Source organism: Carassius gibelio, chromosome B13 (genome assembly GCF_023724105.1).
Source record: "Carassius gibelio isolate Cgi1373 ecotype wild population from Czech Republic chromosome B13, carGib1.2-hapl.c, whole genome shotgun sequence".
Taxonomy (NCBI): Eukaryota; Metazoa; Chordata; class Actinopteri; order Cypriniformes; family Cyprinidae; genus Carassius; species Carassius gibelio.
The window spans coordinates 15135039-15160740 of record NC_068408.1 but is presented as its reverse complement, the minus strand read 5'-3'; the positions used below and the strand labels follow the sequence as shown (position 1 = coordinate 15160740).

The 25702-nt window shown below is 38.4% G+C and overlaps 2 protein-coding genes across 3 annotated transcripts in view; one reads left to right on the top strand and one right to left on the bottom strand.

Annotated features, from left to right (window-relative positions):
- The window catches only part of LOC127970356 (DNA primase large subunit-like), a 217385-nt gene that overhangs the window by 83539 nt on the left and 108144 nt on the right, over positions 1-25702 (bottom strand). The gene's annotated exons all lie outside the window — the stretch shown is intronic.
- pcnx2 (pecanex 2) lies at positions 936-25350 on the top strand. 2 transcript variants are annotated; one of them, XM_052572878.1, is made up of 34 exons: positions 936-1364; positions 1830-2029; positions 2178-2292; positions 2522-2558; positions 5354-6409; positions 6476-6620; positions 7365-7507; positions 7598-7676; positions 7765-7900; positions 8571-8713; positions 8804-8957; positions 9044-9076; positions 9166-9337; positions 9428-9538; positions 9648-9739; positions 9912-10021; positions 10153-10264; positions 12710-12802; positions 12904-13054; positions 13140-13281; positions 14044-14221; positions 14369-14478; positions 15588-15716; positions 16133-16191; positions 19422-19637; positions 19725-19978; positions 20637-20870; positions 21088-21191; positions 21339-21483; positions 21576-21806; positions 22517-22791; positions 23068-23228; positions 23315-23736; positions 24203-25350. In XM_052572878.1, exons 1-34 carry the CDS (start codon positions 1212-1214, stop codon positions 24335-24337), a joined length of 6030 nt encoding a protein of 2009 aa, XP_052428838.1. In that variant the 5' UTR covers positions 936-1211; the 3' UTR covers positions 24338-25350. The 2 variants fall into 2 exon arrangements, with proteins under 2 accessions (XP_052428838.1, XP_052428837.1); XM_052572877.1 differs by having other exon boundaries at positions 24200-25350.

The following is a 25702-nucleotide window of genomic DNA, read 5'->3' as shown; positions in this document are numbered from 1 at the left end:
AAACCCTTAAAAACACTGCAACTGCCTCATCTGATTATAATGAAATATATATATACATACATATATATGTTGGACATAAAATCAGCAACATGTAAAAATATTTTTGGGAAACTGAAGAATAGCTAACACGTTTAAATACTTTATACATTTATATTCCCATTATATTCCTCTGTGGCCAATGAAAGTTGTTAGTTTTAAGTCTGGCCTTTATAATATTGTGTATATCTATATCAATTTATTGACATAGCCTATACTTTATGGCATCTAAAGCAAATCATTACAAATTATCACAATCTATAATATCCACATTCCCTTGCATAATAGTTTATAGCATATCGGTACACACACACACACACACACACACACATATATATATATATATATATATATATATATATATATATATATATATATATATATATATATATATAACATTAAAAAATGAATTCCTTTAGTACTGGACTTCAGAAGCAACATAAATACTTACATCCGTCTCTTAATGCATAAATATAGTCTAATGTCTATTGTGTATTTTTATTTATTTATTATTCACTTAATTTCTATACTCTTTTATTTTTGATTCACCTAATTCTGACAAATGCATTAAATATTAATGACTGATGTGCAAAGTTACATACTACTAGTATTAAAAACATGTAATGTAATGAAGACAAATGTTTCAAAAATTGCTATTGATGTAAAAATCGAGGTGGTGTCGCAAGTAAAAAAAAAATGGACAATTGAAATTTTGCGCACACATTTATTGCTGTAATCAATATTTAAAATTGACTTAAAATGTTGGCATGCGTTTCAAAATGAACTGCTATCTCTTTCTGTAAGAGTTGTCTGGCTGCAGTACAGCTGATTCTCCACGGCTCTAGTGTTTGGACTGACAGCGCAGGGAGGGGGCGCGTGACTCAGTGAGCAGCAGAGCATCGCTATGAATCAGTCCCATCCTCCCTCCTCTCCGCTCATGTGAAGGAGGATGCTGCTAGGTATCTTCCACTGCACAAAACCAATGTCCCAATGCTGGGAAACAGGGAGCCAAGGCGTGGACGATGAAAAATAAAAGTAAACGGCTTCAAGGAAGGATGTAGAGGCAGCTTCTGTAAATATGTAATCGCGCGCAGGGGTAGCGAGTCGAGGACGGTAGCGGTGTGAATTCGCAGCTTGCAGCATGATATATCTGTAGCGACCATTATTGCAAAAATATGGGCTCCCAAGTTGTGCAAACGCTACGCCAAGGAGTCTGGGCTTCACTGACCGGAGGATGGTATCATGATCCAGAACAGAATAAATTCAACAATTCATGTCACCTGTATTTATGGATGTTTTTGCTCATGCTTCCATTATCTCTTCATTTGGTGAGTGATACAATGCCGTAGGCCGCCGATAATATGCGTTCTGCGATTAGAAGGCATTCAGTGCGTTATAGCTGCAGAAACCGTACACGGAGTGCTCCTCTTAAGAAATAAAATAGAATCACGCGTTCAATGGATTGTATTTAATATCAATGTTGGTGTTTGTTTGGTGCTAGAACTGTCGCATTTTTCTTCTGCATAGCCTCCTGTACAGGTGATGAACGTTTTAAAGCATTGTTTTGCATTTACACTAGCCTAGGCTATACGAAAATATGCATAGGCGTATATAACGTGTTTTGTCAGAGGCCAAGAAATTATTATTATCAATTATTAGATTAATATTAGCAATGAGATAATAATAATAATACAAACCCAAAAAATCTAGTTTACTATTTCATAGTTGATCTATCTAAAATAGCTCCAAAGATGTCATGGCTCTGATGTGTTTTCCCTCTGTTCCTTCTTCAGGCTCTTCCACCCACCACTACTACCCTCAGTATTTACTGCACCTCAGTGACAGTTTTCTTCATTGTCATTAAGATGGTAAATTATCGCCTCCATCTGATGTTCGATCAGGGCGACATTGTAGCCCAGAATAGTGTGCCTGACATCAGCAAAGGTGTAGACAAGAAAAGCAACGCATCTGATTCCTGTCTTCCATCTCTAAGGTAAGATCCAAAGTCAGTTGTGCCATTTATTGATTTCTTTGTTATTTTGCAATGTTATTTTTTTCTATTATTGTCTTATGCCTCCTGTCTTCAAAGCACTCCCAAAAGTATTTTGATATATTTTTATCGAAACTGTTTTAATCTACAGGAAGAGCAGCACAGTTCCTGACAGTGTTGCCACATCAGTATTGACCAAAAACAGACTAAGTCCAGTAATACAAGTCACAGTGAAACAGACTGAAACAGACCCTGGACTGATTGGAGTGAGTAATGCTTATGGAATTTATGTGCCATAAATTTATTACATTTACTTTGCAAAATATGTATTTTTCTTTACAAAATGTCACAAATGTGTTAATGGTAATGAGTATAAGAGCAACACTTTGAAAGCATAACTGCTTTCCACAAATCTTGCAGTGGATATTATGTATACTTTTTTGTGCACTTTGAATAATATGTTTTTTTGTTAACCTGCTTAACAAAACTGTGAAGGAGTGTCCAAAATCTGAGGAGCTGAAGAATATAGAGGGTATGTACCAGCTTTAATTATAGCACTGGCCTGGTTTCACTGCAGTGCAAGAGATCCTCACAATTCTGGGAACATGCTGTGCAGATACATCATTGTAAGTTTCTGTCACAGAGCCTTGCATATGAACTGAGGAATAACTTGACTACTTTCTATCTTGCCTCAGTTACATGTCACACTGAGTGTGAGATCCTGCCAGGACCTCTCAAAAAGAGCTGTCAGACAGCTTTGTCAGAAAGCCCAAACACAGCTTCACACTTACATTGTGAGGGTCTCTGACTGCATCTAAAATGCAGACATTATTTATTTATTTTTTATTTATTTTTGTACAATATTTTATTGAATTGAATGGTGTAAGTTGTTAATGTAAAATATTTTTAATCTAATATAATTTTATAAAATAAATTAAAGGGGTCCTATTATGCTTTTTACTTTTTCAACTTTAGTTAGTCTGTAATGTTGCTGTTTGCAGATCAGTAAAAGATCTGCAAAGTTACAAAGCTGAAAGTCCACTTAAAAAGGACATGTTTTATTTAACAGAAATCACTTTTCAAAAACACCTTTGGACTACAATGCATATTTTCCTGGATTTGTGATATCACAAATATTGACGAATGGGACGAGACCTGGTTGAGTTGCACTAGAAGGCAATGAGTGTTATCACTAAGTCAGAGACACACTAGCTTTCCCAAGGCAGACAAGCTTATAGTGGTTACAATCATCTGGTTTTAAATCATGCTCAAATTGATTTGATTTTGAGCAATATTTAAACTGAAGCTCACAGGCAGCTATGGTAAGGGGCTTGACATTTCCCGACCAGGCTCCGAGTGGAGCCAATAGCCGTGTTTCCAATGTTGAGCTTAAAGCGGGCATGCTGGTGCGTGCCAGGGCCAGTCGCGTTTCCACTGTCACTTCCGGGGCTTGATCGTGCCTCGCAGGGGCTTCCTCGGGGCCAACGGCCAGGGTTTTTTGGCCCGACGAAAACCTTGGGCCAAAGCGGGCCAGCTGGGGTTAGAGGAGGGGTTATGAACAAAGGCGGAGTTTCTCAGCGTCTAGAGAGCGTCAGCGCAGATCATTTCAGAAAGATAACAGCTGTAACAGCAGCATTAAAGACATTTTAAAATAAGTTGAGCTCAAAACTCACTCTTAGTTAGCAGCAAGTGTTTGAAATAACTTGATCCGGTGTGGATTATAATCACTAAACAAGGCAGAAATATTTAAAAGACTATGCATGCTAAACATTAACGTTACCATAGTAAACATGGTAAATATGACCGCTTGGATAAATCAGACGTAAGCTTCTTATTCTCTATCACAATTGTGTATTTATTAAGTAACATTTTATCTGTCGTCTCATTTCGTGAGTTTAGCTCCACGTTGCATAATGATGATTTTTGTTCAGGAGAGAGTCTGTGCTGCGGATCATTTCAGAAAGATAACAGCTTTAACACCAGCATTAAACACTTTTTTAAATAAGTTAAGCTCAAAACTCACTTTCAGTCAGCAGCGAGTGTTTGAAATAACTTGATCCAATGTGGATTATAATCACCATACAAGGCAGAAATATTTATAAGCGATAAAAAAGATGCACGCTAAACATGTTACCATAGTAAACATGGTAAAATATGACCGTTTGAAGAAATCAGACATCAGTTTCTTATTCTCTATCACAATCGTGTATTTATTAAGTAACTTATATTATCTGTCACAAGCCTCGTCTCGAGAGTTTAGCTCACATTGCCTATAATAAAAAAATATAATAATGTTTTTTGTTCTGGAGCTTTGATAAAAATAGAGATATTAGCTATAATTCATTCTAAATGTGACGGCTACTGTGGCTACAAATAAACAGAAACAGACTCGACTGAATAAGCAGGCTATTTTCATGAGCGTTAATAATAATAAATAAATAAATAAAATAAAAATAAGTGTCTTTATGTGTGTTTTAATTTTGAGTCCTGATAAATTTAATCAATATGATCAATGTATCACTTATTCTATAGTTAAAACATTGATGCTTTTGAATTTGAATATATAAAGCATGTAAACAAACGGCCGCTTTTAACATTTTCGTTTTGTGATCGCGCATGTTCCAGTCACTTATTTCTTAGTTTTGAGGTTTCGTGGCGTTGTTCTGAGAGGCGTGTAAAGGGCGTGTTTTAGTGACGTGCAGTGGTGCTTCAGGCTCCAATGTGGAAACCCTGTGCTATTCTGGCCTCTGTGCTTCTGGGCCGGGGCTATGAGCCCCGCCCGGCCCGCTTTAAGCCCTGGCTCGCACTGGCCCGACAGTGGAAATCCGGCTAATCACAACACACACTGGCCCAGCTAACCAATCACAGCACATTTGGCATTTCAGAAGGCGGACCTTCATTAACATGTATAAATTGATAGTCATTTTAAAGGTATCATAAAATGCATCCATATTTTATGGAGTTTTATATTTTGTGAAGAGATATGATCACTTTATAAGTTGATTTTATGTAGGCTTTTGTTTACATCTATGTAAATACTGATCATAGTGGAAGTGAACATGGAAACTTGTGTATGCTTTGCCGTTTTGTGTAATTTAATCTGACTCCTTGGAAGTTTCGGTTAATGGGACTTTCAGTGGAGTCAGAAATCTCTTAAATTTTAGTAAATCTTAATTTGTGTTGCAAAAATGAATTTATGTCTAATTAAGGTTTGTAAATGATGTCAATGGGGTTCATCATCTAGTAGCTATTGAATTAAATTCTTTCAAAAACCATGTCTATTTGAGATTTTAAACATGCTGTTTGTATGCTGACTGGCTTTTACAGGTCAGAGTGATGAACGATTTAGGCCAGAGGCAGAAGAGCGACTCACCCCTGAGGATGTGTTCAGTCCCAACACTGACCAGTCTGCCCCTCTCCTGCAGGGAGAGCAGATTCCTTCAGCCCACAGGGACAAAGCTGAGGATGATCTACCACCTTCCTCTGTGAATGAAGAAGACACTATAGAGGAGAAAGACCAACCCCCAACTGACCCCAACAACAATAATACCTCTCTAGAAATCACACGAGAAGCCAATGATGGAGAAACACCAGAGGAGAATTATTGCTCCGATGAAATTGCTGTAGTGCTGGTTGACAACTCGAGTCCCTCGACCCACCTGGACGAGAGTGATACGGTGAAGATCATTATCACAATGAGCTGTGACCCACAGACAGCAGCTCAACTGGAGGAGTCCGTCAAACAGAGCATCTTAGAGTCAGCTCAGTCCCAGCAGGGAGAATCCGACTGTCCTGTCAAAATTCCTGTCATCACTTTCGATTCGCCTCACGAAGTGGAAGAACCCTCTGCAGGTGATGAAAAAGAAGATAAACTGGTTGCAGGAGACAGCTCAGTTCAGGAGAAGTCTGAGCATCAAGACAGTCTTCTTGCCAAAGAGGCGATCAGTTCTGATTCTGCTCAAGAATGCAAAGAAATAGAGAGCAATGAGCTTGAGATTCCCAACCTGAGCCCCCAAGTGACCAATAACAGCTCTTCAGGCATTGATGTGAACTCCCACACTGAAGAAAACGACCCACCTGAGCTTAAAGTGGATGCTGATGGATTCTTGCAGATCCCCTCAGTGTATATGAGGTGCACTCAGAGCGGAAGAACACATGCTAGGGGACTCAGTATCGACAGTGGACGAGATGCTGTCCTCATTAGCAACAGAGCTAAAGATAAGCTCGGTACAATGACCTCCTCCAAATCAGACCTGGAAGCCAAGGAGGGACAGATACCCAATGAGTCCAACTTTGTTGAGTTTGTTTCTTTGCTGGAGTCAATCAATAGTGCCAGATTTGGGGGAGGAAATGAGACCGAGAAGGAGAATGAAGAGAGAAATGGTGAGTGCTGATTTATGACACTGGATTTAATATCTTAACTCAAACTAATGGTCCAACTCCTTTCAGAGCAAAGTATGATGATGGAGAAGAACTCGGATGTGTCGGAATCCACAGGACAACAAAAAGAGCATCTAAATCCCCCAAACAGTCTGGCTACGGACACAAAGACAACCATTCCAGAAACTCTCATTCCTATTGTCTCTCCAGAGAGGTGGGTATTGTGCCATCTGGCATACTGTAAATTGCTGTGGATAAAAGCATCTGCTAAATGACTGCTGCTATTTACTTTCTTTTTAAACCTGAACATAAACATGATATTTGCATATATAGAGAACATAGAAAAAGTTACATATGACATACAGTGTTAAAGTATAATATTATGTACATAATGTACACACTACTCTTCAGATGTTTTTTTAATTGTATTATATATATATATATTAATTTGTATTTCGTAAGGACAGACAAATGATGAAAACTGGGATGGCAGAAAAATTTGTATTTTTCATCCAGGTCCCTTTAGGAGCTGAAAAGGTGATAAGTGATGGTTAAAACATTTAGAATTTTAGATTTCTATTCCAAATATATGCTGTAATTTTGAACTTTCTGTTCATTAAAGAATCCTGAAAAAAATGTATCACAGCAAACATTTTTCCGCTATGATCATTTTTCTTGAGCAGCAAATCAACATATTAGCATGATTTCTGAACTATCACTTGACACTGAAGACTGAAGTAAAGGCTGCTGAAAGTCCATTGCCATCACAGGGATAAATTACATTTTAAAATATATTCAAATAGAAAACACGTATTTTAAATGTTAATAATGTTTCATGGTATTGCTGTTTTTACTGTATTTATGTTTAAATAAATGCAGCCTGGGTGAGCATTAGAGACTTTTAAAATCTAAAACTATTAACTTCACTTTAGGGTTAATATTCTCTTTATTCTCACAGTCCTCAGACAGATAAGGAGAGGGACCCTGATTATGATTCTCTGCCCTCACAAACGTCCCAATCAGAGAGCTCTATGCTTCAGGTCATCTGTAGACCGGAGGCTACATCCAAAGAGGAGGCTTACACTTTTCACACTGTTCACAGTGAGTACAGTAGTCTGTTATGTGCAGTGTCATATCTCTCTGGTGTTTGTGCATGTAGAGCTGGACTTATAACATGTACAATATCTACAGGAGAGAGACCTCGGAAACTGTACAATGAAAGAGCTCTAAATTTACCCCTTGGTGCCGAGCTCATCACAGGCAACATATGGTACAGTATCATATTCTACTTCTCTTTTACAATCCATCAATTAAAATTAAATCAAAATTTAGTGGTAATGTTACCTTCTCTCCATTAGTGATCTCCTGTCCACATCCTCTAACTCTGAGTGCCAGGACGGGTTAGTGGGAGGTCCTTCTGAATGCCCCTTCCAGCGACGTATCCTTCCAACTCGCCGACTCCGGCCCAGGAGAACCCATCCGGAAATCTTCCAGGTGTAGAATCCCTTTTTCCAGATAATTCAACACAACAGACAAAACACAGAAAGCATGTTGGTTGTTTTGGTTAAAATACTGTATCTTAAAGGGTTAGTTTACCTAAAAATAATTATTAGTCGTTAATTACGCCCCCTCATGTCGTTCCAGACCCGTAAGACCTCCATTCATCTTCAGAAAACAAATTAAGATATTTTTTATGAAATCTTGAGAGCTCTATGATCCTTCATAAACAGCAAGGGTACTTCACGATCAACGCACAGAAGAGTAGCAGGGACATCGGTAAAATAGTATAATATAAGAAGCTACGAGAATATTTTTTGTTTACAAAGAAAACAATAACAACGTAATTTATTCAGCATTTCTTCTCCCCGAGTTACCGTCTACCGCCATTTTGGAGAGTTTCACAGAACATAATCAATGTGATTGTTTACTTTAGCATGCGCGGGCTGTCTACCGAATGTAAACAACGTGTTGCACTACGCGTAAACAACGTAATTTGTGTTCCAAAGATGAACAATAGTATTACGGGTCTGAAACGACATGAGGGTGATTAATTAATGACAGAATTTTCATTTTTGGGTGAACTAACCCTTTAAAGTATATCTCAACCAAAAAATGAAAATTCAGCCAACATTTACAGACGATTTTAAATATTTCTCATACACAGGAGGAGGACTCCTTAGATGAATCATCTGAGACATCAACCCAAGAGAAACCCTCAAGAAAGCTGTACTACAAACTAAAGGTTTTTCCTGGGAAATGGGTGAACATATTGTATGATCGCTTAACCTTGATGGCATTGTTAGACAGGTGAGTGTGACAATGAAAGTGTCCCTTTTTAGACAATGCATTGCTGTTTAATTAACATTAAGAACAAAAATATGCTCATTGTTTCTGCAGGAATAAGGATATGACTGAAAACATGGCGGCTGTATTCTTAGCTTTCTTGGTGGCTTTTCTGGGGTTTGTGCTTCTAAATGAGGGCTGCTTCAAAGACATCTGGGTCTTTCAGTTCTGCCTGGTCATTGCTAGCTGTCAATATTCCTTGCTGAAGGTACAGCATTCCTCATTTTACAGCCTGTTTTCGCTAAAAATGAATCTGCTGCTAGGGTGCCTGCTAAAGCCTGTTATGTTTTATAGAGTGTTCAGCCAGATGCGGCTTCACCTACTCATGTGAGTTTCCTAGAGAAGCCTTCAAGAAAATGTATGTTTAACAGGATGAAGAATGCAAACAGTACAAACAGTCTTTTTTTGTGTTACAGGGCCATAATCAAATCGTCATCTACAGTCGTGCTGCATTTTTCTGTATGTTCTGTGGCCTTATTTGGATTTTGGAAATATTGTTAAGAACACCAGACCTCCCTGTGTCCACCGTCTATGGCATCACAATAGTAACGTCAGATGCACTTCAGTACCTGCAAGACATTTTAGTCGGTATGTGTTTTTGAGCATGTTTAAAAAATTATAGATGGAGCCAGATGTGACGGACAGACATTTGACTTGATGTTGATCTGATATTTTCAGGGTTTACATACTGCTTTCCAGTAACATTCCTTCTTGGCCTCTTTCCGCAAATCAACACTTTTGTTATATACTTTTTAGAACAAATCGACATGCACTTTTTTGGAGGGACAGGTCTGTATCCAAGCTAAATCATTTTTGACAATTTCTTGTCGGAAACCGAGATAAAATAAATATTCTAAGTGAGAATTGGAGGAAACTAATGTTTGTGATTTCTGCTTAGCTGCAACTGGGCTCCCATCTGCTGTGTACTGCATAGTACGAAGTCTTATAGCGCTGTCTTTACTCTATGGATTCTGTCTTGGTGCTTTGAAGGTAAGATCTGTTGGACTTATGTATTTTAAATGACAATATGCATGTAATCTGCTGGAAAAAAATAATGCAGTATACTTTAAAAATGAGTAGATTATCAGTATAAATAGTTTATTTTTTAATGCAACAAAAGCTAGATTGTACGTTTGTAATAGTAATGGCATCTTTTGTGTAGGAGCCTTGGGATGAACAGCATATTCCAGCACTTTTCTCTGGTTTCTGTGCCCTGCTAGTGGTCCTGTCCTATCATCTTAGTCGACAAAGCAGTGATCCATCTGTGTTATTGTAAGAACACTATGCACTTTCCACGGATCATTTGGTTAGGAACACTTTGAACTGCTGCCATAGGTTGAACCCTTCAAAATATGCCAGTACTTAGTTTGTAAGCACATATTTGTTTGTTTCTTTTATCTCAGCTCATTGATTAAGTCCAAGCTAATCCCATCACTTGGACATGGTGAGGAAGACGAGGAAGAAATATCTGCTGTGAGCACAGACCCTCTTCCAGAGAAACTCAGAGGCTCAGTGGTGGGTATTTTTTATTTATTTAGGTGATATTCCAAAATTGTCTTTTATTTCACCTGAGCATTGACAGGAATAGTCAGATTTTTTCATGTTTCTAAAAGAAGCATCTTATGTTTCTATATGTTTGATTTAAAAAGACGCGTAGCGTAGATATAAACACAAAAATAAAATTGCCCGATGACAGCCTGTGACGTCTCAGGGAACCATGGTTACATATGTACCCTAAGACGTTCCCTTCCAAGGGAACTTCAAACTGCGTCCTCTAGATGTCGCTATGGGGAACAGTATACCCACGTGGCCATGCTGAGGGGAGTGCATGCCAGAAACCACTGCGAGCACTAAGAACCAACTCTACCATAGCCATGTGAGTTGCCCTAAGAATACCTTGATGGCTGTCAGTGACATTATCCCCTTCGGTCAAGGGCCTGAGCTGCATACCCTAAAATAACTTACCTGTTAAGTGCTGGGCTAGGAAGCCCAAGCCTAGGGCAGAGCTCAAGGTTTGGAATCAGAAGAAAAAGATTCCTTTCACCCAGTCTGCATGAGACCAGCAAACTCAAAGAGACCCTCCCCCAGTGAGGGGACTACAGCCATGTCCACTAGAAGGGGATCACACATTTCTACAGGGAACAATAGACCCCCCCCCCCTTACAGCACATACTGGGAGTGGCTCATAACTAACCCTCACAGTGAGGGAAGCACTTCTCAGCTCAACCAGAAAGTGGTGCTAGATTAGAAGGGGAAACCCAGCAGAGCCCAATAAGAGACAGTCCACTGGTGCAGTTGGATATGGTCTCATGCTCATCTCAAAAGAGAGTGAGGGTCGCAATAACCATTCATGCATACAAAGTTTACAAAAGGGGTTTCTGCAGAAACACAAATCCCATGTACCTCAGGGAACACATTGTACTTAAGCCCACTCTGCAGAGGGGCAATTGCTGATTCAACCATAAGGGCACTGTGACAGGGAGGACCGTGGACCTGACCATCTTTGGAGTGTTAATCTCCTCAAAACCTCAACAAGAGGAGCTCTAGCTCAGAGTATGTGGATGATCTCAGGAGACCCCTAAGGGTGAGAGATGAGTAGTGCACCCTGGCCAGAGGATATATAGCATGTAGCAAAGCATGTACTCAGAAGAGTACTAGACCCCGCGAGAAGGACCCACAGGTCCTGAGATTGCAGCGTTATACTGGGGACTAGAAAGAAACTGTTCTGAAAAGGCGGCCTCGAGGTCTCACTTTCTTGGCCCACTTCCATGGCAAGTCAGCCCTCGCTGTGCCATGATCCATAACCTCAAGCAGCTCATCATACGCAGGGCAGGAGGTTTGGGAGGACTCAGTCTAGACTTTTTCGTCCTCATCTGACATCTCCTGCTCATTCTGGCTTGGAGTCAGCAGAGCACTAGCCACTGGATCTGATGATGCAAGAGATATAGCATCGTCGTCAAACAACTCACTCACGTCTGTGACTGATGACCATGAAAGAGAAAGACCCTTTTTCAACTCCTCAGCTAGGTCCATCTGCGATCCCCACAAGCTTTTTGTCCATGCATCAGCAGTAGAGGGTCCTGAACCATGGGGAGCTGATGGCTGTTCTTCTTTCCTTCAAAATAGGAAAAGAAAATGCTCACAGTGCATGCAAACTGTCCCCTCGAGGACATTGCGCACGCACTCTTAACCCAAACAAGAGACACAATGATCGTGTGTCTCATCAGGTGTCAAATAACGAGGACACAGATCCAAACACTTCTTAAACACCTTAGTAGTATTTGCCCTGGCTAAGAAGAATAATCATTCTTACTGGAAATGCACAATTCAAACAAAACAGTCATTGAAGACGAAGAAGAGGATGACGTATACCCCCGGCACCCTTTTATACTGTGTTCATGCAGAGTAAAGACATCACAGGCTGTCACCGGCCAATGTTATTGTCATGTTTAGATGCATGCTTCTAGACATCTAGAGGACGCAGTTCAATGTTCCCTCGATAGGAAACAGTAATATTGTGAAATATTAGTACAATTTAAAATAAGTGTTTCTATTTGAATATGCTTTAAAATTTTATTTATTCCTGTGATGGAAAAGTTTCATTTTCAGCAGCCATTACTCCAGTATCACATGATCCTCCAGAAATCTTTCTAATATGCTGTTTTGATACTCAAGAAATATTTCTTATTATAAATGTTGAAAACAGTTGTGCTGCTTAATATTTTTGTGGAAACTACTTTTTTTATTCCTAGATTATGAAAAAAAGCCCAAAAAGACAGTATTTATTTAAAAATAAATCTTTAGTAACATTATAAATGTCTTTCCTGTTTTGATTTTATTGTTTTTGAACAATTTAATGGCTCCTTGCTCAATAAAACTATTGGTTTCTTTTGAATGGAATATTTGCATTTAAGGAATCTTGCATTGATTGTCACTAATAACTTATATTTTGTGTTGCAGAAAGAGATTTTACTGTCAGATCTGGTTGTCTGTATTCTTGCCTCAGTTTTGACCTTTGCAATAACAGCCAGCACGGTTTTTCTTTCTTTACGGGTAAGTTTCTCTTCCTTTTAAATTTCCTATACATAACAACTACATATTTAATAAAGCATGCAGTATACATATTAACTAACAGTTTTTTTCATCACATGCAGCCATTTGTGTCCATAGTGCTGTATGCATTAGCAGCCACTGTGGGCTTTGTCACCCACTATCTCATCCCTCAGTTACGGAAACACCATCCCTGGCTGTGGATCTCACATCCTGTGCTGAAGAGTAAGGAATACTCACAGTTTGAACCCAGAGGTCAGTTCCCTGCTCTTCTGTGAGGTGTCTGCTGGTATAAATTGTATTATTAATATGAATTCATTTTAGTATACTGTGTTTTCAGAGGATGCTCACTTGATGTGGTTTGAACGTCTCTATGTGGGGCTGTTGACTTTTGAGAAGTATATCGTCTACCCAGCCATTGTCCTCAGTGCACTTACCAATGATGGCTTTGCCCTCAGCCATCGTAAGAAATTAGGAATACAGTAAGTATCTTTCCCCTTATTCTTGTTGACAATTTAAACATTTTGAAAAACGTTTTATGTTTTACTCTTAAGTCTATCCCGTAATTTATATTAAACGATCCTAACTGTACACTGTATTGACATTAGTATTATATAATGCTAATGTGTTAATACAGTTAGGGTCTCATTCAGTAATCAGTCTAAAATGCTGATTTGGTGCTCAAAAAAACATTTATTATCTATGTTAAAAACAGCTGTGCTGCTTAAAATGTATTGTTGCCTACATATACATTTCTTTGTAATTTTCCATTAGTCAAAAAGATGATGTTTATTTGTCAAAAATATAATTGTTTGCTTAAAGAATTGTTAAGCAGCTCAACTGACTGATAATAACTAATATAAACTACACTGATTAAAAAAAAAGAAAAAAAAATAGGACCACATCAGAATTTTAGAATTATTTTTTTTATAGATGAATGTGATTATAAAGACCAGAGTAGTGGCTGCTGAAGATCTAAATAAATAAATTAATTAATTAAATCGCAGTAATATTGTATGACTTTATGTAATTACTTAATATATTATTATATAATTTTACTGTTTTACTGTATTTTTAAATATATAAATGCTGCCTTGGTGAGCAGACTTGCTACCTACTATCTAATAACTTATAAACACATTTTACTGAGCATTGTGGTGGAGTCCCCCTGATTGGTTTTTGCTGTGCTTGGCTGTATGCTGCCTCTGCACCTGAGTGGCTCAGGTGTCTGTGTCTCGCTCCAGCTGTGATGTCTTGTTGATGACAGTTGCTGGGATGAAGCTTCTTCGTGCCTCCTTCTGCAATCCCAGCTACCAGTTCCTCACGCTCATCTTCACCATCATCTTCTTTGAGTTCGACTGCAGCAGTGCCTCTGAGACATTCCTGCTCAACTTCTTCCTCATGTCTATCGTCTTCAACAAGGTCAGTGCGAATTTATCTAAATTCGAAAACTTTTTACTATTGTCCAAAAATAGCTCACAGCAGACAGTGCATTTAGTAACTAGCCCCAAACTAACTGCCTTTGTTGTCTTGCGAACTCTTACAAACAGCTCTTTGTTTTGTCAACAGCTTTGGGATCTTCTCCACAAGCTACACTTCATTCTGGTGTATATCGCCCCCTGGCAGATAGCATGGGGTAGTGCATTTCATGCATTTGCACAACCCTTCGCTGTACCTCATATCCTTCCAATCTGTCCAGTTTGGGTTTATATTAGTAAAACATCCCTAGTACTATGTTCACTCCTAATTGTAATCTGTTAAAGTAAAGATGCTATAAACCAGAAGTTTTCAACTAAATTTTAAGCCACAGAAATATAATAATAATATAATTAAATATAATATAATAATAATAATATAATATAATTAAAAAAAGAAAGAAAAAAGAGAAAACGAAAAAATATAATATACACACCGGTTTCCAGCCAGTGATTTTAAAGCAGGATGAGAATAATGTAATATTTAAACTGTAAAATGTATTTAAATGTAATTTTATTTGTTTATTTTGTTTATTTACTTATTTATTTATTTATTTAACAGAATTAATCAAAATGTAAAATTCAGTTAAATGCTATTTGTATTTACGTATTTATCAACAGAATTACATAATATGTGATTAATCTCATGATTTCCATATTCCAAATAATTCCAGTATTTAGAAAGCAGAATAAAAATAATGTACATTTAAAATTAAAAATTCTGTTTTTTTGTAGTTTTTTTTTTTTCCAACAGAATGACAAAATTTGTGATAAATCTAAAAATAATGAATGAAATGTGAATAAAGAATGAAAATAATGTAATATTTAAAATGTAACATTCGGTTAAATGTAATTCCGTTTATTTATTTATATTTTTAGATTCATATTTTACATTTTTAGCTCAGGTGTGTTTCTCAGAATACTTTTTAGAGTATCAAGTAGCTTGGAATGAAATCACTGACAGCGCCTTTAAAAGACTGGTAGTATGTTAAAAGCATTTTAAAAAAACTTTATGTTGTAAAAAATGTGTTATATAAAATATAATCTAGAAGACATTTAATAATATTTATGTTACATTGACATTTCATCTTTTTTGTCAACATACAGAATTACATAATTGTCAATATACAATACTTTCATAATTAGGCAGTGTGAAATGGTATTATTGTAAAATGTTTCTTCTCTGGGTCAGGTGTGTTTTCTCGTGATACCTAATAGTGTCGGATAGTTGAGAAAGAAATCTTTAAGGACATTCACCATACCTCCAAATGTAGCACAGATATGTAGTTTTTTCCTTGACGGAGCAGCTCAGACTCTGCCATGCTGCTGCTGCAGACGTTCATCACGACGCTCTTCTACACACCGCTCAGCCCGTTCCTCGGGAGCGCCATTTTTATCACCTCTTATCCACGGCCTGTAAAATTCTGGGAGAGGAACTACAAGTAAGCTGCCTCTTATTTACACATATACGTGAAATATGCATTCAAGCTCAAGAGTAACGTAATGCACTGTCAGCCAGATGCACACTTGAGTACAGGGCACTAGAAAGAACAAGAGCACATCTCACTGTTTTGAGAACAGCTGTTGAGGCTGGACATGTTTGGCATGTACTTGCCTTGTTTCCTCTGGGACAAAGTTCCATCATGGTTAATGGGCTTTATCTGAAGTCCAACAGTCAGTAGCAGCCGAGAGAAACCACACTATGTTGAATTATTGATGTAGTTTCCAACCACAAATGCGATGACACAGAATGTTTCTGTTTTAGATATTAAACTTGAATGGTGGAACAGGCACAGGCATCAGATTCAATGACATGACTAAATATTTCACTTCATGAACTTTTCATTTGGTTTTTCAGCACCAAACGAATTGACAATTCCAACAGCCGACTGGTGTCTCAGGTAGACAAAGAGACTGGTAAATACTTTCTTTATCTATGCACATCTTACAACACACACAGTGAACAGGTGACTGCTCTGAAAAATGTAGCGAAAATCTATGTCATTCCATCTGTGTTAAAAGAATAGTTCATTTCAAAAAGACATTTTCATTTTCTCTCCTTTATGTTGTTCTAAATTTGTATGACTGGTTAAAGCGAGTAAGGACTGGTAGTGTCGAGTGTCAGGGTTTTGGGTAGAGGGATGAGGCGAGGACTCAAAGATGCAGAGAGAGGGCTCTTTAATAGCAATACAAATAAAACAAACAAACAAAAACTACCCCGTGGGGGAAAACAGACTAACTTGACTGGGCAAGGCAAGGCAAGGCAAGGCAAGGCAAGGCAAGGCAAGGCATACACAGACAAAGATTCGACGACGAACTCGCAACCAGACTGCAAACACAAGGGCAATAAATAGGGAGCTAATGAGGAGGTTAACGAGGGAACACGTGTGGGGAAAATTATATCAATAATCAGGTAACAAGATGGGAGGGGTCAAGACAATTGACGAGAGCACATGGCACATAGGAACGAAGACAAAAGCCATGTGCTCACACAAAACAAAAAACACAAGCACATGGCCAGCAAACCAATCGCAAGCCATGTGCTCGAATCGGACACAAACACGCAGCTAATGAGCAAGCTCATAACCCGCGTGTTCACACAAGACAGCACGCAGCCAGTAAAAACTAAGCTGCGTGCGACAGCACAAGACAAAATATAACAAGCACACAGACGATAACTCGAGCTGTGTGCAACAATGCCACAATAAAACAGAACATGGAGCGCGAGTGCTCGGTCCCCGACACGAAACCGAAACTCAGCAAGACATGAGTGCCGGGATCCGAACACCACGCTCCAACATGAAACAGGACACGCAGACAAGAGCGCACAGCTCGAGCGGTCTCGAAGCCGCGCGCTCACATGAAAACAATAACATGAGGAGAGTATCAGGGCTCTGTCACAAAACCATGAACACTACTAACCTGAAGTGACAGAACCCTGACACTGAGCTCCAAAGGCATCTTAAAAGTGATCTACATGACTTTGTGCCGCATTCACAGTCTTCTATGCATTCTTATCTGCATTCTAAGTAGAGTTGTGACGTTCGCGAACGAACCGATTCTTTTGAACGGCTCATAAACATGAACGATGGGAGCCGAGTCGCGACTGGAGAGGAGCCGTTCTTTCTATCGTTCTTTTTTCCTATGCGTGTTCATACAAATGAGCTCCTCCAGGAGACAGAACAGTTATAGGGGGAGGGGCGCACCCAGCGCAGGCCAACCCTTTATGGCGTGATGATATTAGTTATTAGTTGTGCATGCATTTACATTGCATTTTGTGTTCATTTAAAACTTATTTTAAAATCATTAAAAATGTTCTTTTTTGTGATACTGTACTTGTATAGAAATGTTTCACTAAAAGCTGTTTTCCACAGACACTCATTGCAGCCCACTTTGTTATTGTTCATTGACTTGAAGGGACTGATGTCCTATTTGCAAAGTTTACAGTAGTTATAGTATGTAGTATGTAGACATTTCCATTTTATTTATTCTAATTTTATCTACTTAAAAAAAAAAATAGTTTTCTATCAAAATGTTCTTGTGTGATAACAATGTTCTTGTGTGGAAGTGTTTGTAGTAAAAGCTGTTTTGCACAGAAATTCATTGCAGCCGGCTTTGTTTTTTATTTTTATTTGTGAGTAGGTATTGTATGAATAACATAAGTCAACGTAGTTTTACACACACACACACACACACACACACACACACACACACACACACACACACACACACACACACACACACACACTTTGTACTAAAGGTAAATCAAAATAATGATGTCACTGTCTAAGCAGAGGGATTTGTGCAACCCTATGGAATATAGTCGACACATGAGAAATGAGGTAATAATCAATATTTCAGAATAATTCAAACTCAGATATTGGTGTGTGATATCTGAGCTTTAATTATTTGACTACAAATCTCACCTCATAATACCTCCCAGTGATTATTTCCAGGATAAACTGAGATGCTCCCAAGCTGGCTTCTTAAAACTGACTAAATATTTAAAAAGAGCCAAAAGAGCCATTCTTTTGAACGGCTCTTTGAAAGGAACGGATCGCGAAGATCCGGATCCCCTCAAAGAGCCATAAATCCCATCACTAATTCTAAGTGTTCCTGTAGCTCAATTGGTAGAGCATTGTGGGGTTTGATTCCCTGGGAACACATGATAGGTAAAAATTGATAGCCTGAATGCACTGTATGTCGCTTTGGATAAAAGCGTATACTAAATGCATAAATTTAATTTAATTAAAATTTTAAATTTTCTATACAATTTAGTGAAGTGGTTCTTAACCTTTTGACTCTTTGAACAGAATTCAAAGACGCCATTATCTAAGCTGATGTGTACCTCTAGTACTTCAGTTGTAGATAAAAAAATAAAATAAAATATTGTCAGTTCAGTGTTGTGCACCTATTAGAATTTTTTAGGATTTAAATTAAGACTTAATAAGATAATTAATACTTAATAATTAAGACCTGTCCGTCCAACTGATTGAGAACCACTTGTATTTTTATTTATTTTATATGAAGCTTTTTAAGCTGCGTGTGAAAATTGTTTTATTGCTTTGAGTTATAGTGTTTTAAATATTTTATTTACATGTATTTATTTATGTATATATTAGAGTATATTTAAAAAAAATGTAATAAATGTTTCATATTTATTTTACCTTTACACTTTTATTTATATTTTATTTATGTTATGTATATTACCTACTGTATATTTCCCATTTATTTTTTATTTTACATTTTAAATGTAAATTTTTAACTGATAAAATACATAAATACACTTAATATCAATAATGTTCAATTGTTAATATTAAAAGCTTAATGTATTCTATGATGTTTGAGAGTTTTGCTTTTTTGACAGACCTTTCATTTTCATTATTTGATAATGAATGGCCAGAATATTCTTCCATGTTCCACAAAAGAGAGAAACTCATGCAGAGTAAAATATTATCACGTTTTTATTTTGGGGTGAACTATACTTTTAGGATTTGATTTTTGATAATGCATGAACGTTCAGTTTCATTGTAAACACTGTTCAGTTTTGTTTTAGGGTGCCATGTCTCAACTATTACTGAAGACACAACAGTGTCCTCGTACATTTTTAAATAAAAATGTTCCATCTTTATATGCTCACCATGTAGGCTGTGATGACAACAACCTCAACTCAATCTTCTACGAGTACCTGACGCGCTCCTTGCAGCATTCTTTATGTGGAGACCTGATGTTGGGCCGCTGGGGGAATTATTGTGCTGGAGATTGCTTCATCCTGGCTTCTGACTACCTTAATGCACTGGTTCACCTCATCGAAGTTGGCAACGGTCTGGTCACCTTCCAGCTACGAGGCCTGGAGTTCAGGGGTAAATGGTTTAAACATTATATTGTCATTATATTACACACTGATGTCCGTGTTCCCTCTCGTCACAGGGACTTTCTCATTTCCTCAGGTACTTACTGTCAGCAGCGGGAGGTGGAGGCCATCACAGAGGGTGTAGAGGAGGATGATTCTTGCTGCTGCTGTGAGCCGGGACATTTGCCCCATGTGCTGTCCTGCAATGCTGCTTTCAACCTCCGTTGGCTGGCCTGGGAGGTGACCACCACTAAGTATCTGCTGGAGGGCTACAGCATCAGCGAGAACAACGCTGCCACCATGCTGCAGGTTTATGACCTGCGCAAGCTGCTCGTCACTTACTACCTTAAGGTACCAGCAACATTGTTGTGAGACTTCTTCATTTATTTTAGAAGAGAGAAGCAGATGTAAAAGCACAGTATACTTTTGTTATATACAAATTCAATTCATTTTACTTTATTGCCATTGTACATAGGTACAACGAAACTCTGTCTGGTGAGTCTCAGTTACAAACTAAACAAAGTCATAAACATACCGATCATAAACATACCGACTTTGTAAATGATTCCAGGAAAAAAACATACATTGAGCGACTGAGGGTCTGTGGAATCTGTTTCTGTGGAATCTGTCAATTCAAATCTGCAGACCGATTCTGACTTTTAGCAACTAGCATCAACTCCCTCAGACTGTAAAACAGGGCACAAATCTGTTGTGTAGTGTATTCCAGCCTTAAAGGGACAGCTCACCTAAAAAATTTAATCAAAATCATGTCATTAATTACTCACCCTCATGTCGTTCCAAACCCTCAAGACCTTCATTCATCTTTGTAACATGAATTTAAATATTATTTGATGAAATCTGAGAGCTTTCTGACTAATCTGAGAGCTTTCTACGAGGTCTGAATGCATCAACCACATTCAATGCCCAGAAAAGTAGTGAGGACATAATTCAAATAGTCCATGTGACATCAGTGGTTGGTGAGATGATTTTCAATCATTTCCATCTTCAGAGTATCATCTACTACCTGGTGATCAACCCCAAGCTGCAGATATGGGTTAAAGACCAGTCCATTCAGGAAGCCCTGCAGGCGTACACCAAATGGCATCACATCGAGAAGGACCCGGCTGTGTTCAGCATGAAGATCGATGAGGACTATGTCCACTGTCTGCAGGGGGTCACCAGAGCCAGCTACTGTAACGTTTACCTGGAGTGGATCCAATACTGTGCCAACAAACTGGAGGAGGTGAGGAGACACAAAGGCCATTTCTTAGAGTGATACAAAGCAGAGCCGATACAAGGTAGTTTTGAAGTACGTGATAAAAACAGTGTTTGACTGATTTCCAAATGGTGCAAAACTTGGGAATAACCTTTGGTAGGACAATTAAGCTCTGGCTTTTCCACTATGTTAAAGTGATCTAAACTTGAATCCTAAATCTAAAGTTTTGATTTTTTGTCCTCAGCCAGTGGACAGCGATGAAGATTCTCCATTGGTTACTTTGTCTTTCGCTCTGTCTGTTCTTGGACGGAGATCTCTCAGCACAGCAGCACATAACAGATCCAACAGGTACGCTTCTCAACATTAGTGCTGTGCACCTCAACAGATAAATCATATTAACACTGTTCAATATAATCTAGAATAATTATTAGTTTGATGGATGTCAGTCAAAACGAATGCATGTGTACGGCTATAATAGACTGGTTTCCTCTACAGTCTGGAGTCATTCCTCTATGGCTTCAACACGCTGTTCAAAGGTGACTTCCGTATTGCTCCTAAAGATGAATGGGTTTTTGCTGACGTGGACCTGCTACAGACGGTGGTGGCCCCAGCTGTGAGAATGAGTCTGAAACTTCACCAGGTGAGATGATTGGACAATGTTTGGAGATTGCATAACTTTACTGACTATTCACATTTACCTGTGGTATAACCTCAATAATCTGACTTATACAGGACCACTTCACGAGCCTGGAGGAGACGGAGGAGCCTGCCGTGCTTTACGAGGCTATAAGCAACTACAGAACCAGTCTAGTAATATGTCACGAGAGCGACCCTGCCTGGAGAAGAGCTGTACTGTCCAGTCGAGAAACACTGCTCACGCTCCGGCACATGGTCGATGAAGGCGCAGATGAGTACAAGATCATCATGCTCTACAAACGACATCTCAGCTTCAAAGTTATAAAGGCAAGAGACCAAAACTATATTTTAGACTATAATAGGAAGTATCATGAAAAAACTGTATCAGTTTCCACTAAAATATAAAGCATCAAATTTGGGATGAATTTGGGATTTTCCTTAGTTGTCAGTTATAAACATCAAAAAAGCGATAAGACATAGAGAAATATATCAGTCTATGTGTAATGAATGGATATAATATACAAGTTTCACTTTTTGAATGGATTTAGTGAAATAAATCAACTTTTTGATGATATTCTAATTATATGACCAGCACCTGTGTAGTCAAACCAAAATTAATTCAGACACCTTCAACATTTCTCACATCATCACAGTTTAAAATGGTAATCAAATATGACAAGAACTCAGAGTTAAACTGTGCCATAACAAATTCATCTTGATAATGCAAGATAACTTTGATAGAAAGGTATGCAATGAATTGGGTTGAATAGCTGTCAGCTGTGAAATTTAAGGACACAATTAGATATCCTCTCTTACATAAATTAACTATAGTGTCCTGCACCAACTAGTATACAAATATCAAAATATTTTTTGTGTATACATGATGAAAAAGAATATGTTATAAACCAACTGATCTAAGGCCTAACAATGAAATAAATGATTTTATAATTTTGTCACTTTATATTATTTGCAATTCACATATTCAGACCTAATAGATTTGTATGTTTATTATGTCCTTACACTGATTTTTCATTCAGATAAATAAAGAATGTGTGCGAGGGCTGTGGGCAGGTCAGCAGCAGGAGCTCATCTTCCTCCGGAACCGCAATCCTGAGCGCGGAAGCATCCAGAACTCAAAGCAGGCTCTGCGAAACATGATCAACTCCTCCTGCGACCAGCCCCTGGGTTACCCCATGTTTGTGTCGCCACTCACCACCTCATATATGGGAACTCACAAGCAGATCACAGACATATGGGGCGGCCCTCTCAGTTTGGAGAGCATCCGCACCTGGCTGCTCTCCAGGTGGTTTCGGTATGTATGAGGCATTAAAGAAACAATGGTTTAGTCCATCCAAGATGTAGATGAGTGTATTCCTTCACTGGAACATCTGCTGTTTGGACTCTCATTCTGACGGCACCCATTCACTGCAGAGGAGCAGGTGATGTAATGCTAAATTTCTCCAAATCTGTTCCGATGAAAAAACTAACTCATCCACATCTTAGATGGCCTGAGGGTGAGAACACGTTCAGCAAATTTTTCTTTCTAGTCCGAAAAGGTCTTTTTCAAAACCTTCCTTGCACTTTCTAGGGTGAGGAAAGATAACCTTACAAGCTGCAACAGTGGCATGAACATGGAGGATGTGGATTGTGCTGGTTCCTCCTTAAGTCAGAATCATAACTCCGCCACATCCCAGAGCCTAAGCTTTTATCATGGCCGCCCTCGCAGCTCCCAGTCCAGACACCACGGAGGTCAGAACACACTATGTGCATCACTACAGTTTGTAGCCTGTAAGAAATGTAAAATATTTGTTCTTTTATTTTTTTCTTCTCCACAGCTCACCGGGAGTATCGCAGTCGCTCAGTGCAACCTCAAGGCCAGCGGCCCCCCGTCACCAGTCGATCGGGTCCCATCCTGGACAGCCAGCACGGCTCGGGCTCTGGTGGCCCTGGTCTAGTGCAGCGCCTTTCCAACAGCCAGCTGTCCTTCAACACCTCCTCCATTGCCTCTGTCTTTTCCCAGGTGCCTCGTTTGTCCACAACAGGGCCTCTGGCTTCAGCCACAGGTCAGCATCGCTCCAGCCAGGTGTCTTCCTCCAGCTCCACACTGAGCCTGCTGTTTGGCAAGCGGAGCTTCTCCAGCGGCCTGGTCATCTCGGGCCTCTCTGCAGCTGAGGGGGGAAACACCAGTGATACGCAGTCCTCGAGCTCCGTCAACATCGTCCTGGGCCCGTCCTGTCGCTCGAGTCGCGCAACGCAGGTGATGTGATGATGTCTTTGAGGAGGTTTTTTCAATCACATGCAAAACATTTTGTTGTTTTCAAGAAACAAAAGCTTGCAAGATTGGACTGCTATTAGCCTCCAGATGGGATTTTGTCCATTTTCAGCAGATGCTAATTGCCCATTCCAAGGTTTTTAATGGTCAATCCAGACATATAAAGCAGAGGCTAGTGAAACAGTACACTTCAAAATTATTTATAACTTAGACTAAAGGATATAAATATAATGCTTCACAAGCTTACAATTCAGCTATAATAAAATACATAGCCTATATACTCAGTGATCTGTCAAATAATATTCATTTGCAGTGTTCTTTAACTTTTTTCACTTCCAAAAAGACCTATACTTTCTCTTTCAACCTGTTTTTCTTTAATCCTAATTATGAATTACAGAATTGTATTTAAAAGATGTTGCTGAAATAGTTAAAAATGCTTTCTTTTCAGCAGTGGACATCAGAGGCGTACGAGAGCATAGATGCCTCCTCCACCATTGCCACGGGACCCAAGGTGCACAGCACAGACAAGAGCCAAGACGACTCCACTTCAGCCTTCCACGAGGCTCCAGAAGAGAAGACCATATGAGACCACAACCACCAAATGCCTCAGCCCAGCATGATCAAACACCTGAGCCCTCAAGTAATGTACATTACAGACATCTTTTTGTAAAACTAAACATCTGCCATGTGTAGGAATGTAAGTATCCTATTAAAGGGAAAAGAACCGCTCTTCTGAAAAAAAAAAAAAAAAAAGATGAAAAGGTAAAAAAAAATTGATGACTAAAAATGATTTATGAGAGAGGGCAAAAGCTTTTTACTGTCCATCTCTGAGATTAAATGGTGGAATCTGATGACTAAGTATATTTCCATTTGCACCTTGAGTGCATGCACTTCATGAACACAATCACTCACAGCGGTGACTGTTTTTATAGAGTGGCAAAAGAAGAACTGTTGCTCCAGTAATGTAAGTGTCAAGTACGGTAACATAGTAGTTTTCTTGCACACTGCTGTTTTGAAACGTGTTGTGATCCAGATGTGTCATTGGTATATATTAAGATGCAAGCCCTCTGCAAGGATTCTGAAGTGGTTACTGATGCATTAAAAGCAGTGACAAGATTTTTTTTTATTTCTGTAAATCTTGTAAAAACAACAACTAAAAGTTGCCATGTTCACTCTTTGGACCACGATGTGTATGCACTTTCCTCTGATATTTTACCTTTTAATAAGATTAATAATTGGCCAAAAGAAAATTGTTGTAAATTGATCCCTGAGTATGGCAAGCACAATCTAAGAGTTGAAGAGTGAGTACTAGATTCATAAATTCCTCCTAGAACTAAAAAGATGGAGGAGTTTCATGGATCTGGAACTATAGCTGATAAAAGCAAAATGTGCATTTTTACTATGGAAAACATGGGGCTTCCAGTGTATTTATTATGTGATGGGAGTCTGTATGATGTGTTGTAATATCAGATATTTCATGGCAAGTCTAGCCCTTTAATATTATTTGCATATTATAATGCTCCCATAAATAGGGAGATCTCAAAAACCTAAAAATACACTCCCATTAACACAATTTGAATAAAAAAGGTTGAAAAATAATCTGAATTTTGTCCTCATTTCATTTTTATATCTGTATACAGTATCAGTCAAAACATCGACCATCACATCTGACAAATGTTTTTCTCATGAGCTATTTTTGATTTAAAATTTTATGATTTTACAATTAAAAACAATAGGCCTATGTATGATTTTTTACAAAAGCAATATTTAAATGTATTATTTATACTTGATTATCATCTGTTCATTGTGTTATTTCATAGTTTTGATGATTTCACTAGTATTCAAAATGTTAAAAACATTAATAATAAATGACCGTATATGAATTTAATCACTTTTTTTTTCTTGATGGTAAAGAATTGACTAAAACGTAAAAAAAAAAAAAAGAAGAAAA